We start from the raw sequence: 16,042 nt of genomic DNA, 5'->3' as shown, positions 1-16,042 counted from the left end.
TAAGTAACCGGATGATGTAACAACGATACATGATATGCACGGTATCGGAATCATGCGTGATATGCATGTTACAGACTATCGTCGTAAATGCATATCGCGTTACCTCGGACGATGTCTCGTATGCCACGTATGTACGTGCGACGAATCACTAGCACAACTGTTGCTTTCTTCGACGTTGAAGAATCTCACCTCGCTTCGAGGGCCCCTGATATCGATTGGTACGAGATTCTAGCGTTATCGAATTCAGCGGATTCCTAGGGGTGTTCAGGGTAATATCAAGTTCAAATATTGATCATCCTTTTATCTTCCCTTTCGCGGGATGACATTCGCCGAGAGAGAGAGAGAGAGAGAGACTGGTATGTTCGCTTTCCCAGCGTTTTCGAGGAAGACGAGGGCTGAGCAAGTGGCTCGCAATGCGAGAATTGCCACATGGCAATTGCCGAAGTCATGCATCGACTTCAAGATTTCCGGCATGAACGAGCAGCATGATTCTTCTCCACGAATTAACCACAGCTATGAGAACGAGACTGTAAGAGTGAAAAAGAGCGTGGTGCATACGAAACGACCACTTGCAGCAGGCTCGAATCAAGCGAAGATCGAATCACCGACAATAGCAATTACTGCATGCCCCGCATTGCACGATACTTCGCTACAGTCAGACATCCTCAAACCTTAACATGGAAAGCGTAATTGATTACTATTCACAGGAATCATTAATCAAGATTGATATCTCGTGCATCGCTGTGATTAAAGAGAATCGTCGTGATTGGAAGTTCTGAAGAAATTGTAACGAATAAACAAATTCGATCGCATTCGCATGCGCTACCGTTTTACGTGAACTAAACAGATGTAATGAGGTCCGTGAATGAGTCACGATGACCCGTGCCGCAGGTTCGTGCGTGCCACGAGCGGGTCGTTTACGTTGCAGCCCCGCGTGCTGAACGGGGACCAGCCGCACGCGGAATAGCGTGCAGATTATCGTTTTATCGCGGTTGTCTCCCAACTCCGACATGAATTCGTAAAAGCGGGACAACCTCGAGCGGCGCGCGGACTGATTGGCTTGATTGTTGACGGTCGCGGGTCAATAACCATTTGACACCGTGCGCGCGGATCGCGCGACACGAACACGGCCAGAAACGAGCGGCGAAACGGCGTGGTGACTGGCACGTGACTTCGATCGGCAGGAAAGCTGTTAGAGAACACGCCGTAATCACGTACTTCTACGCCAAATTGCTGAACATGTATTTATTCCGCCATATATTCGTGCCACAAAGTTTCTCATGAGGAACTCTGAGACACGTGAAGAACTCCCAACTCTTTGCTTTCCTTTGACAACCTGGGAAACATCATCAAGCTCGCTCGTGCGTCATCATCTACTTCGCTCCTATTTCTGTTTGTAAGCGAATTTTGCCTGAAGCCGGAAGTTGCCTGATGGGAATCTAAATTGAACCGAAACGCCCGGAAATTCGATGACGCGTCCACTTTTATGAAAACGCTAGCTGCAGTCCGAGAAGAAACAAGTAAACGATTCGAAGAGACGAATTCTGTAATAAATCTGCATCCGCTTCAATTTTGCCATTCCGTTGCATTCTCGACACGCGTCGTGTAGATTTATAGTGTTAACGAGTTCGCGGACGTGCTGTTCAGGGTAACGCTTGCGCAAGGTCGGAAGCCGCAAATTCGATTATCAAGAGTGGTGTCAATCGTGTCCGCGCTATCATGCAGCACGATCGTCGTCCGCGTTGTCAGTGCACGGGTGGACCGGTTGCGTCGGAGCATGTTGCGCGCTGATCCGCGTGAGAGATATTTCTTCTATGTCCGCGACGAGCTCAAAGGTAGGGACACCCAAAGATAGCGTGCTGTTACAATGAACTTCACAATCGTATAGCACATCGTTATCCGTTTCTTTCCACACGACGTCCAGCTAGGAAGATCATTCGTTACGCAACGATTGTACGGAGTCTCTTTGCCGCTTGGCTTCATGAATTGGATAAGCTATCAAAGTCTGACTCGCCAGAACGCGGTACTTTAAGAAAGTACAAAGATTATCTTGGTAACAATAATTCTTTGCGGATTTTGCGATGACATTATTATCGAGAGATAACTTAGTTGCAAAAGACGAAAGTGTGCAGCTGTGCTGGCTCAACAATGGTCGAGAACAATGGTAGATGGGAAGAAGAGATTTCTTGACGAATGATTTAAGATCTGCCCTTCCACGCTCTGTATTCCTTCGCGGCCTGTTGGCCTTCTTGTGCTCATCTCTTAGTCAAGTTCAAGGCCGGATGTTCACTCACCGTGCAGGATTGTAGTCGCGTTGACCTCGCGTATGTTTGGGATGCTAGAAAGATTGCGGAATCGCGTATCGTGAAAAGTTGGAAAAGGATCCGCTTCAAGTATCAGTTTTTAGCTTCTCAGCGGATGAGCAATGTCCTATCTCTCTTGTCCTTTGTTTCTCTAGAACGTCACCTGAGAACGAGACGTGTAACACAGTGAAAGCTGCTAGAGCTCTGTGAAGAGAAGATCAAACGCTTCCTTTATCGTTCCTCTATGCACCCGACAAAATTAATCGCGCGTTCATCGGTTATCTCGCGGAAATGATCGATTTATCGACAGGAAAGGAGACTCGTCGCTCGTCACCAGCCAACAGGCACTGGATGCTCCATCGATTCCGTCGTCGGCATTCGGGAGGAAAGGTCACCAGCGGCGCGGCCGGGGAATAAACTGAGGAGGCTGCGGTTCAAGTTCAAGGTTGATCGGACCACTAAGCGAAGAGCGCACGTCGAGCGGGGACACGGGGAAATGCGGTCGATGGTGGAAAAGCTTGCACGTTCGCCTCTCGCTCGCATTCGCGGTCACTAGTGCAGACGGTAGTAAAATATTGGTCCATCTCGCGAAAATGCGATCATTGATGGAGCTCAGTGATGGATAACGGACATGATCATGCTCAACATTGCCTTCGCGGCGAACGCATAGGTTCAAGAAATTCCGCGAGATCCTTTTGGTTCTGTGAGGTCTTTCGTTCGTGCGTCCTTCGACCGGTTCTTTCCCTCGCAAGCCTCACTAACCGGGTTGATGGAAGATACGCAGGATCGATACGCGATATCCTAACGATCGAATAATTAGGCTACTCAGCCTCGAGTTTAGTTATCGCACCGGTTTTCTTCTCTTTCTCGCGCGCCTCTCTTCTAACAATAATCGATAAGGCTTCTATGACCTAGGCCTAGCCGGAGTTGACCCGTTCCGATTCTTGCTCTCTCTCCCCATCTGGCTTCTACCACCCACTGTCTACTATTCAGCACCACCAGCTGAGCTTTCCTACCTGCGACCGTAGAGAGATCCCCCTCCTACTGTTGTCCTTCTTCCACTCTCGAGTTGTTTCACTCGGGCCCTTCTATCCCGGATTTCACGGCCGATTGACACTTGTTGCGCTCGCCAGCCTCCGCCAATCATCTACGTAGCCCTCCTGCGGAACGTTCGAATCAAGATGCGCTTCACCATCGATATCTCATATCTCTCTTCTTTAAAGTAGATCAGGTCGATAATTCTTTGTTGTTGGAACGCATGAATGATCAGGTATCTTCCATCACTTACTTTCCTTTATGGATATTTGCCTTTTGTAAAGTTCTATCAATTTTTATAATTCATAAACTACATAATCTTCTTTATATAGACGGATAAATGCTCACCCTCTTCCCTAATCAGCTCAACAGTACACAGTGTTCTTGAATGATCCATCATCCAAGCACTTAATCGCCGTACTGTTTAACTTGACCGATTGAACGCGAAATCGGCGTTATATATGGTCGTTTTATGGTCCCTTGGCGTTACATGATCGTTGGTCAGGAAATTGGCTTGTACAGTAGGAAATTGAAAATCTTGAAGGATTATAAATCGAATACAGACGATAAGAGTGAGTGGGGGAAGGAGGAGAGCGAGAAAGGAACAGAGTTGCTCTTCGATTGAGCGTATGGGGTTAATATCGATCCGTGCCACCCCTTCTGTCGCACGTTCCCCACCAGCGTTCCCCTCTTTCTCTCTTCCTGGTGGTCCGGCAGCACCACCCTCCGCCCTCAGTTCGGGTTCCTCCAGCTCTGTGCGCCGACCGGCCGGATTGCCGCTCGGCCCGGGATGCCATGCCCGAGGCCGTCGCCGGTTCCTCCGGGAAGTCGTTTCTTCAGCGAGCGGGAAGCAAGGTTCTCCGCTGGCTACGACGCTCCTTGCGAACGACACACCAGGTGAACGACATCCCGTACATTGTACCTCAAAGCGCCTCGCGACTGATCGGACTCATCCTCTCAGACATGATGAGGGTCTCTTTCTCAAAATCCTTTCACAGTTCAAATATTATTCATTGAGGAAGCAAGTAAGAAAAATCATCATGCGGAGTATGAGAGGCAAGCAGAGGCGGTAGCTCGCCAGACTTCTTAGAGCATGAAATCCGTGAAATCTGTATCTTTCGTACCTTGAAGATTGACAATCCGGAATCGATAAAAGTCTCAATATGATTCGGTAGAGTCGCGAATTCCAGAATCACATTCGGTATCTCATGGAATTATTTATGAAGGAAGAAATAGATTACGAATCGGGGATATCTTGTAACGTTTTCATACAAGTGTATGTGAATCAAACTAAGAAGCATTCTTTCATTGATGTAAAATACATTGCAAAATGTATGTAAGGGATGTTTCAATATAATTTTATTTTTCTTTATTTTCATTTAGATAATGTCATGATGTTATTATTGTGATCTTTACATCGCAGTTACCTTGGATCAACAGGGCAACAATTACAATTTAATTGAATAATATACTTGTCGCGAAATTAGTTTTATCTAATTTTACCTAACAAAACGCAAGTTTATATGTGCCAAAATACGGAAACCACAGCTGAAGCAAACGGCTGGCTCGTGGAATTCCAAGGTAATCTTGTCGCAAAATCGCTGCTGGTGAGCACGTGATGAGACGACAATTTTTCTCAGTTTCACCGAGTTTCAGCACAGTGGCAATTCGCGAGAGAGAACTTGGCCGAATGATTGTGCAATCTTTGATCGTCGTGCCAGATGACGTACAAGATTAGTTAGTTGGATGTCTGGCTCCAGATTTGTCGTTACAGCACGTGGTATCCAAGTTTTTTTGTATCTTTTTTTCTTGATGTTGAGCTACGATCGGTATTATATTTCTACATGACATTTGAAGGCTTAAACTCGAGAGCGTCGGTTTAATTTTAGGAGATTTCCACGACCGCACAATTTCTGCTGGAAAAACGAGAACATATTCTAAATTTGCAGTACATATCTGTATCGCGATTTCGACAACGTATAACAAAATACGAGATCGATCCTGAATGGCTCTTTTGGTGAACGGACGACATGTGCTTGACCCGAACGGATATGCTAACAGCTACTATTTTTCAGCTTGCATGAGAGTGAGTCACAGAGAGACCCGATGAAGTTCAAAGTAAATTTCCATACTGAGATTGGCTAGATAATGAGATTGCACGTGGCACGTATGCTGCGCAGCGATTGATCGCTTTCCGCGAGATGAATGGTGGAATCTATTCTCAGCGAATTGTTTGCAGATGGAAAAATTATTCGTAGATCTCACGCGCAGTTTCTTCGCGCGAGACGCATAATGAACCGGAATTCGGAATTGCCAGACGTCGATCGTAAATCACGACTCTTGAAATCTGCAGCTATAATATTTTGTGTAAATACACGTTTTTCATGTACATGTGCATTATAGTGATGGAAATATGCGCGGTGGAACCTGAAGAGGTAGGCCACTATATTAGCTTGGAACATTGCATTATCGCCGCTGCACAAAGAGAGAGTGCATTATCTATCAGTCTCCTAAAATAGGTCGATAATATGCATCTACCCTAAATAGCGTTAATAACGTAGTGGGCAATCGCGGGGGTTGGCTTACCCTGCGCGGAAGTCGATATCTGTATTGATTCTTCCTGAATTGCATAGACGAGGTAGCTTAAAGCCAATTAGAGCACTTATCTGCCTCTCGCATGCAGGATTTTTCGGGAATCGCCTCACGAACGGAACCCCTCGGAATGAAAGCCTCTCACGGGAGAAATTGAGGCGGCGCTCCTCGCTATTTATAGATATAAAATTTTAACGAGAACGCGCGGCGCACTCGCGCGATAAACGACATTCCATGTAGGACTTGGCGAGTATTTCATTACGCGCGGTGGAACGTCATACGTGCGGCTTTACGTAACACGTGGTAGTTCGTACGTCACCTACGGAGCAGGACATAAAGCTTCTCACTCATGGGTGGCATTAATCCTGAAAAGCCGTCGCGCTTTGTACAGTATAAATAATCCGCTGTAAGTCCCTTCCTGATTTTTTTATGTAATCATGATTGCGTGACTTTGTAAAATAAAATGCTCGACAAAAGGGTGGAAGAGCGATATGAGATTCGAGGATTTCCACTGTGAAAACTTCAATCGAAATTTTATCAACGTGCGTTGTGTTAACACATGTATCTATTTGATATGTCAGGTCGACGGGCATGGAGCGGAAACGGGACCGGAGCTGGACGAGGAGATGGAGAAGGTCTTCGCGATGGACGCTGGAGACAAATTCGACGTGGCCCGGCTCGGTTCGCCCACAGAATCGGCTGGATCCGATCGAGATCGTGATCGCGGCCCACCGCCACGATATGGCGATCGCGATTTCAATCGTAAGTACTTTTTTCTCTTTTTTTTCCGCTTCATCTCTTGGAAGTGTCTCTTTGAATCGAAGGTGGCATTGTTTACTCTGCAGAACACCGGAAAAAGAGCTACCCTCATCCGCACATGCCTCTGAAAAGCCTGCATTCCAGATCTATGCGGCGACACTTTTCACCGTAAGTTACCCGGCGAAGACGGATGTAAGTCCGTAAAATGCATTTTAACTGTCTTCAGACATCCTGCCAACTAAAGCATCTTGCTAATGAAGCTCATTATCGAGAGAACGTATCTCTTATCCGTTTCTCACAGTTTCATATCACGTACGGGTGATCGATTTCGCTGTAGACACGCGGATGATTTAATATTTCCGGTAAACCTTGAAACTTTTTACCAAGAGTCTAACTTTCAACAAAACTTCTAAATATGAAAAAAATATCTTGCTTGAAAAATATGTTTATCAGATTCGCTTAAATTTCGCGAACGCCGAAATTATTTTTGTTCGTTTAAGTAAATACTTTTCGGACTGAGAACTAAAGCGTCAGGAGAAATAGATCTTGTGTATTTTTCGATATCTTTAGTGAAGGATCGGCGACAGAAGTATCTATTGAAGAGGACCACAGCAACGCTCAGACAAAGAGTAACGAAGTCCAAGGAGTCCAGGGAGTCCAGGAAGTTGACGGTGTGAACAATGGGTTACAGTCGACTGTTGGGGCAGTTGGGACTGAGACCGAAATCGACGATAAAGTGGCGGAAGAGACGGAAAATGTAATCAGCAGCGAGAGCGAAGCACTCGTCTCGGAGAGGGCAGCTTCCGCTTTTGGCGATAGCCCGACTATTGGCAGTCCGAGGGTGCAGTTTGAGAATATCAAGGAGGAAGATGTGCCGAACGCGCAAACGCTAGAAGCGCCGACGGATGCTGCTCAGAGCGAAGATGATCGGAAGTGCCGACGACATCAGAAGCACGAGCATAGGTAAGCTCTCTTCTCCTTCTCTTTACGATTAATGAATCAAGTCAGCAAGTTAAGTCAGAAGAGAAGAAAAGATCGCATTAAATGAAAATACAATCTCTCTTTCCGATAATGATAATACGATAACGTCTAAAAAGGTGACGAGAATATCAGGTCGAGTCAACTTGGGCTTCAATATTGTGTCTGCGCGCATTTACGTGCTACGAAATTTTCGTGCTCGCCGATCGTCCTCGATATTTAAGCGAAAGTTTAAATCCGTCGTAGTCTAGGTCACAATTTTACGAATTCATATTTGCGCTGCACAAACCGTGCAATTATGAACACGAAACCGCCGACCTTTATTCCGTGCCATCCCGGGCAACGAGCTAGATTCGCAGCGTGACAATTCCGGTACGGAGCGGTACCAAGCGGGCCAGTTCGTTAAAGATTTATGGGGTGTGCTAAAAAATGTAGCTTAATCCGCGACTCAATTTAGATAAGCTAAACTGCTGAGTTCAGATAAGAACTCTGCGCGAATAGGGGTTCTATTAAATTACCCTTAATTTGAAATAAATAGAAGCACTATAAGAAGAGACTCAATTAGAGTTCTATCACGGATATAGAGGTTCAGCTATTAAAATCATGCCAACAAAATTGGTGAACAAACCGTGAACAAATTTTTAGTAAACCAACAACTTGATGACCAATCTCGAGCTATTTTTCCAGACGCCACCATCATAAATCGCGCAAGTACTCTCTGCAGGAAGATCCGCAATGGCGAAAACGATCAGGAGCCGGCCTCCCAGACAGCTCCAGCCTGTTGACTCGACGCGTCAGCGTTCAGCCAGAGGAGGCGAGTACCCTGCAGGAGCTGGACATCGATGACCTGGAGTCGCATCGTAGCGATGACCCGCGCGGCATGCGCCGGCACAAAGCTGCTCACTCGACGGTCCAAATCGGCCGACGAAAGGAGGGCGGTATACCTCACGATACCTTCAAGAAGATGTACGACCATTCACCACACGAAGTGTTCGTTCAGTTGGACGAATTGCATGGCATGGGCGATGAGTGCGAGTGGCGTGAGACCGCCAGGTGGATCAAATACGAGGAGGACGTCGAAGAAGGCGCCGACCGGTGGGGTAGACCTCATGTAGCATCCCTGAGCTTCCATTCGCTACTGAACCTCCGTCGGTGCTTGGAGATTGGCGTTGTTCTGCTCGATCTGGAGGAGAAGACTTTGCCCGGATTGGCCTATAGGGTGGTCGATCAACTGGCCGTGGACGGGCAGATCCTGGTCGAGGACAAGCCAATCGTAATGCGGACGCTGCTGCTCAAGCACAAGCATGTGCACGAGCACGAGCGCGGCTTCCGTTTCGGCGGCAGAAAGAGCTATTCCAGTTACACTAGCCTTCAGGTAATTCGTTCATAACGATACGCTTGCTTGCGTGTTCACATAGACGTGCGCGTGATAACGGCCGATCCTCGATTAATTTTCGAGAGTTCCGCCGAATTTCCTTGTACTAGAAGATAAATGTGCGCCGATGAGAGGCGGGAAGTCGCGATAATCAATTCTGAAGCAGGTAACGAGCAGGGCCTCAGGGTTGACGTGCAAATTAGATTCAACAAGTACCAGCTGTTATATATTCTTACTATTTCGTAGACTGATACCAAGCCTGGGCTTTATAAAATGTTTCGAGTTGCTCGAAAGTGAAAAAAAAGAGAACAATCGCGGTAGATGTAGTCGATATTGATATATTTGCTTTGAAATCTGAAAGGACGAGTATTTTTTACGATAAATCCGTGTTCTACGGAAACATTGAAGACCACCTGCGAGGGCGATGTCGCGATCAGTAGTGAGTAGTCGTAGGTGGTGACAGGAGATAGGTTTGACTGACAGTGTGCTAATGTTGTTTCCACAGTCCATCTGGCTGGAGGAAGAAGATGCTGCGCGGGAAGCCGCTGAGAACCATGTAACCCGACATGTAAATCTCTCGTTTTCCCGAATCAAACGCAGTTGTTTTCATTCTTACTGCTAGTCCTTCACCCGCACTTTTCACACGAATCTTTTACCTTTTTCTGTATTTTTTTAACGTAAACCCGGCATGAATCTACGGGGCAACGAGCGCATAAATCTATCATAAGCGATCTTCCAAATCCTTTTCTCAATAATCGATTATTGGATTAACAAGACGATAATCTATTGGGATAACTTTTTCCATACTTTTAGTTTTAGTTTTATATATATGTTTTTTGTGTGTTTTCTGTGCTTAATATTCATAACGTCACTATAAAGCTGGCATCTATCAGTAGACTGTTATCAACTCTAGTAGACGATTAGCTATAGCTGTACCGATCATTTACTAGGATAGCTCTTGATAATCTACATCTTGGAGTGAAATCTAGTTTGATTGCAGTTTCTGTATAATCTTTTAAATTTTATCTTCAAAACGAGAAGTGAAAAGTAAGTACAAGATTTAGATGGGACTAAAGTTTTTATTTATTTCGACGAAATTATCGTCGTGATTTCATTTCATGGTCTAAATAAGTCTTTGCTGGATCATGTGCAGCTTGCGATTTTCCTATTGTGTTGCATCGCTGCACACATCTTGATAGTACAACTAATTCTAGAACTTGGGACAAACTAGTTCTAGAAATATTCGTATAGCGCCGCTCGATCAATAGCGACTACAAATGCTTGTAATCATACGTATCGCGCTTCCGTTTCCATTAGATTACACTGTTCATGATTAGTTGTAGACATATTTTTATTATTCTTCTCTTTACGTTTCCATGTCGGATCAAATCACAAAGATATGATGCGTCTCTTACATTTATGTTCGTATTAGATATTTTGCGATCTTCAGCATTTGCGAGGATCAGTATTCGAGATTACGTCATATCTTCGTGCATCACATTGTCTGGTGTATATCTACGAGTACGCTATGTGACATGCCCGACAAAGCGTTTTTTCTCTCGCTTTTCAGTTTTAAATCGATATTTCTATCACCCAGGTGCACTCTTTTTGTTAATATGTTTTATCGTTGAGTGGTGTCGTCTTTCATAAATCATGAAATACGAAAAAGTAATCACGCTCTTCTGTCACAGTATAGTTTTATTCTCTTTGGCTTTACACTTTTAAAAATAAGTCGATTTGTTTTCTGTAGGAAATTGTTTTTGTTATTAAAATTTTTAAACTTTTTCTTTCGTGATTAATAAATTAAATATGGAACAATATCGTAAAATTAGATAAACATGTGTCATTCTACAAGTTGAAAACTATAATGCACCTCACATAGGTTTGTAAGAAATAAGTGAAAATTTGAAACTTTATTCCATATAAAATCTATTATTAATCGATAGTACAATCATATATTTAATGCCTTAATACCTTAAGACTTAATGACACATGTTGTTCTACTTTCAAGATATTGAACAAAAACTTCGCTGAAGTTCCCTTAAAAGCTAAGTAGTTCTTTTTCGATAAAGTTCAAGTTCTTAAGTTCTTTTCTCTAAAAATCTCGAAACACCCGACAGAGTCTGCACGATGCAAAACCGAAGATCGTGTCGTCGAACTTGGCACTCGATAGTAATCACACGGTGATCGACATAAAAGAGGAGCTAACATACACGAGCAGTAACGAGGATCTGAAGAGAGGTCACAACGATTATATCTTGAAGAGGATTCCAGCCGGTGCCGAGGCGACGGTCGTTCTCGTCGGCGCTGTTGACTTTCTGGATCAGCCAACGATAGGCTTTGTGCGACTGGCCGAGGGTGCGATCTTACCGTCTCTCACGGAAGTAAAAATACCAGTGAGATTCATGTTCATCTTACTAGGACCGAGAGACGCGGAACTGGACTACCATGAGATCGGTAGGTCGATCTCCACCCTAATGGCGAATACGTCGTTCCACAAAATCGCCTACAAGGCCACTGAGAAGCGAGAATTGCTGTCGGCTATTAATGAGTTCCTGGACGATTCAATCGTACTGCCACCCGGCGACTGGGAGAGACAGGCCTTACTGCCGTTCGATGAACTCAAGGCGAAGAGTGAAGCGATCAAAAAGAGAAAGGAGAAGGCACTCGAGAAGAGTAAGCCGGTGCAGAATGAAGCGATTATAAAAAAAGGTGATTTATTCAAAAACTTTCAATTTTTATTACTTATTTTTATTAATCATTTTTATATTATTCGTGATATTAATTATAATCGTTATTATCTGTTTCATTAAACAGCTCTTTTGGCGGGCGAAGAAGAAAAGAAACCATTGGACGACGATGAGGACCCGCTGCGACGTACCAAACGACCATTCGGAGGTCTCATCAATGACATCAAGCGTCGCTATCCGTTCTACGGGTCCGATTTCATAGACGGTCTGAACTCGTCTTGCCTCGCGGCGGCAATCTTCATGTATTTCGCTGCGCTGTGCACCGCTATCACCTTCGGCGGGCTGATGAGCGACAAGACTGAGAACACGATCGGCATCTCCGAGACTCTGATCTCCGGCTCGTGGACGGGTGTGGTGATGGCACTGTTCGCCACGCAGCCACTGGTCATCATTGGCACGACCGGTCCACTTTTACTGTTCGACGAAAGTCTGTACAACTTCTGCCAGGTGAACGAGCTCGAGTTCCTCACCGTGCGGGTATATGTTGGCGCCTGGATGGGCATAATTGCCCTGGCGATCGCTTGCGTTGACGGCTCGGTTCTTGTACGGCTCTTCACGCGCTTCACCGAGGAGATCTTTACTGGGCTGATCTCTATTCTCTACATTGTCGAGACATTCATCAAGCTTTACAACTACTTCGTGCGTAATCCACTCCACCATGAATATAGCTTCGGACCCGACGCTAACGATACTATTATCTACCCGCTCTACGTCACCGAGATGAAGGTCAGCAGATCGCCATGGAACGGAACTGAAGAAATCATACGATTGGAGAACGCTCGCGAGTTGATACCTAGTCACAACGAGGTTGGGATGTTGATCAATCAACCCAACACAGCTCTGATGTGCACTATTCTATGCCTCGGTACCTTTCTGGGTGCCTACTACCTGAGGATCTTCCGTAACAGCCATTACTTGGGACGTAGCGCCCGACGAGCCTTCGGAGACTTTGGCGTGCCCATCAGCATTATCAGCTTCGTCTTAATCGACTTTCTGGCTACAGTAAAAACCGAAAAGTTACTGGTCCCGGAAGGACTCTCTCCGACCATGCCCGACAGAAGTTGGTTCGTCTCTCCCTTCGGTTACACGAAACCAATCCCGCTCTGGATGGCGCTAGCCTGCGTGGTACCGGCACTCCTAGTTTACATTCTGGTGTTCATGGAAACGCAAATATCAGAGTAAGTAAATTCAGCTTGATTTACTAAATATCGGAGTTTATACGTATTTGATCAACAACGTTCTTTTATTTTATAGATTGATCATCGACAAGAAGGAGCGCAAACTGCGAAAAGGTAACGGCTACCACATGGACATCGTGGTGGTGTGCCTGATGAACGTCGGATGCGGCTTGATGGGCGCGCCCTGGTGCTGCGCCGCGTCCGTGCGCTCCCTCACTCACGTGTCCGCCGTGACCGTAATGTCGCGCACCCACGCGCCTGGTGACAAGCCGCACATCGTCGAAGTAAAGGAGCAACGGGTAAGCGCTCTCCTGGTCGCGATACTGATTGGCGTGAGCGTGCTGATGGCGCCGCTGCTGCGGCGGGTGCCGATGTCCGTCCTACTGGGTGTGTTCCTCTACATGGGCATCTCGTCGACGAACGGCGTGCAGCTATTCGATCGCATCAAGCTGTACTTCATGCCGGTGAAGCATCACGGCACGGCGAATTACGTGCGCCGCGTGCAGACGTCCAAGATGCACATCTTCACCGCCGTACAAATCCTGTGCCTGACTGTGCTGTGGATCGTCAAGAGTACCAAAGCCGCCCTGGCCCTGCCATTCTTCCTCATCCTAATGATACCGTTGCGCACTCAGATGAGCCGCTTCTTCACCGCCGCGGAGCTGCGCGCCCTCGACAGTAAAGGGTCCGAGCACGACGTCGAAGATGAGCTCGACTTCTATGAGGAGGCTCCGTTACCTGGTTAGACTGTGCCTTAATCGACTACTCGGTATCATGACGTGTTTCCCTCCGAATTCGTCTGTCCTTGTATCTTCCGAAACTATTATTCTACACTTCTACCTGTTCCATATCAGGGTCACTAAAAAATATCATCTAGCGACACAGTCCGTGAATTACAGAGTTCTATTTTCATCAGATCGACATACATGATGTTTCGGGTCCATTGATGGGAGGCTTATAAGCGGTGTAATGTGGTTTAGATAGATAAGGCGCTATAGGCGTAGAGAGAAAATTGACAATTGTCAGACTGTCAAGTCTCGGTTGTGGATCATCAGTTTGCACAAATCCTATTCGATTCCACAGAATTTTGCTTCCATTCATCCTTCTCGTTTTAAAAATCCTCATTTCCACTTTATCTCCACGTATTTTCAATTGCACTTAATATTTCTGTCCCTCCAATCTTCACGAATCTCAGGATACACGATCGTAAAGGTCCCTCTTCAGCGATTTATTTGATTCAGTATACTTCCATGTATTCCATATTTCCAGCTGCTTTTTATTGTAGAGCTGCATATAAATAGTGCAACGGTGCATTTCAAAGTGATTGATTCATTCGCACACGCGTAAGTGATAAGGGATACGTTTGCGTTTCTTGAAATTAAATGGAAAATCGGTGCCTCTGAGTGCCTAAGTTCGTGCTCGACGATACAATGCTCAGGAAAAGTTATTGTGTAATGGCACGCGTAAGGATAGAGTGCCAAATCGAGATCAATACTTGGCTACTGGCGATCGCAAGGATTACTGTTCCAGATCCTTTCTCTTCTTCCCTTCCTTCCACAAATGTAATTATACAATAATACCGTATAATTCCTTTGAGTCCTTAATTGTTCAAAGATATATATCAAGCAGTTTACAAAGCTAAGAATCAAATTCTTAAATCCTACCAGTCCACTTAGGTTTTCCCTCCTATCTACATTTGTGCGCGCTCAAGTGCAAATCCTCGAATTTATAAGTACTTACGGTACGCATTTATTGTGAGTCGCGTGTAGGCATAAAAGAAAGTTGATCCTTCGCGTTTTTTATTTTATGAGAATGACAGTACTTTGCATTATAATTAGATTTAAAAATTTTAATTTTCCTATTTCCCTTAATTTCGCTTAAAGCGATCTCTGATTCTTATGCGCTCGCTCCTCTTTCTATTTACGTATATTACATAATATCCTTAAATTCGTACTTATATGCATTGTTACACAAGATATACTTACACGCGCATAAAATCCTTGAGGTAATCTCCTTTTCTTGCACGGGTACTTATATTCACTTAAATACTTAAAAATAGGTAAATACTATATATATTACATATTATATATATATATATATATATACATATATAGATATATACATATTTTTATATCTACAGATGCGTCCGCACGGATTTTCGATTAAATTCTTGCGTGTGACAAATCCTCCGTTTCATAGATCTTTCAATATTCGAGTTCCGCGAGATGGCAAAGTGCATTACAACGTTTTACTCGATTTACCTGATCTGTACGTCCTGCGAATCCTACCGGATAGGTATTCGCGTGTATTTATACTCGCAGAAAAAAAAGAGAAAAATTGCAATTTTAATTCATTCGTACGGCTTAAAAACATAATGAATCAGACACGCGCGTGTGTCGAGCAAGGGTAAGAGATCAATTAATGCTATAATTAGAACGGAAACTACAGTAAGGAATAAGGCTGGTGAGAGAAAGAGGCGGAGAGAGTATACAATAACGCAGTTAGCTAAATGAACTATTTTCGAACAAATAGAGAGGATATACTACATAGAGAATACACTGTATTTTCATTCGTTAGAGTATTTTACGAAACTTCCGTGAAAATCGTTTCCGCTTATTACGACTTATCAATTGTTAATTAATTAACCGACAGATTAGTGCGAGAAAACTTAGAAAGCAGAGCAAAAGCGATATACTTAACTATTGTGATAGCGAGCAGAAAAACCACTCGAACAGCAAGATGATATCTTCGAGCACTTGATGTTAGTAACGAGTTTGTAACGCAGATTTTAGCGACGTTTAACCGATCCGTAGAATATTATCAACACATGTACAGACAGACACACACAGACACACGCAACACACAGATACACCCACATGCGTCACTATTCATTGATATTACGTTGTAACAAAAGATTATCGAAGTGAATTGTTACGGAGCGATAGAGAATGATTGTAAATAATCTAGTGAACGTACAGTATTAAAAGAGAAGTAATAATTAGGAATAGGCTCTCAGTAGCTAATTTACGCCTTAAATTAGCGACCGAAAAAAAATAAAAGTTATTTTACTTC

The 16,042-nt window shown here is 44.6% G+C and overlaps 1 protein-coding gene and 1 long non-coding RNA gene across 6 annotated transcripts in view; one reads left to right on the top strand and one right to left on the bottom strand.

Annotated features, from left to right (window-relative positions):
* Nucleotides 1–2,728, bottom strand: part of LOC113562893 — a 15,740-nt gene extending 13,012 nt beyond the window's left edge. Inside the window, exon 1 of the long non-coding RNA XR_003407225.1 lies at nt 2,295–2,728. This is a non-coding gene — a long non-coding RNA (uncharacterized LOC113562893). The remainder of the gene's footprint in view (nt 1–2,294) is intronic.
* The window catches only part of LOC105274459 (band 3 anion transport protein), a 16,341-nt gene extending 299 nt beyond the window's left edge, over nt 1–16,042 (top strand). The window contains exons 1-9 of one of the 5 annotated variants that reach the window (XM_011330608.2): nt 4,079–4,235; nt 6,512–6,692; nt 6,776–6,857; nt 7,260–7,652; nt 8,355–9,042; nt 9,548–9,598; nt 11,163–11,754; nt 11,860–12,970; nt 13,047–16,042. In XM_011330608.2, coding sequence (XP_011328910.1) covers nt 4,134–4,235; nt 6,512–6,692; nt 6,776–6,857; nt 7,260–7,652; nt 8,355–9,042; nt 9,548–9,598; nt 11,163–11,754; nt 11,860–12,970; nt 13,047–13,716 — 3,870 coding nt within the window. In that variant the 5' untranslated portion in view covers nt 4,079–4,133 and the 3' untranslated portion in view covers nt 13,717–16,042. Of the gene's footprint in view, nt 1–4,078; nt 4,236–6,511; nt 6,693–6,775; nt 6,858–7,259; nt 7,653–8,354; nt 9,043–9,547; nt 9,611–11,162; nt 11,755–11,859; nt 12,971–13,046 lie in introns of those variants that run through there. The other 4 variants (XM_011330607.2, XM_026973600.1, XM_011330611.2 and 1 more) reach the window with 4 other exon arrangements.

The sequence above is a fragment of the Ooceraea biroi genome, chromosome 11 (genome assembly GCF_003672135.1).
Source record: "Ooceraea biroi isolate clonal line C1 chromosome 11, Obir_v5.4, whole genome shotgun sequence".
NCBI classification, from domain to species: domain Eukaryota; kingdom Metazoa; phylum Arthropoda; class Insecta; order Hymenoptera; family Formicidae; genus Ooceraea; species Ooceraea biroi.
Note: the sequence above shows the minus strand (reverse complement) of the source record. Positions and strands in the feature narration are given on the sequence as shown.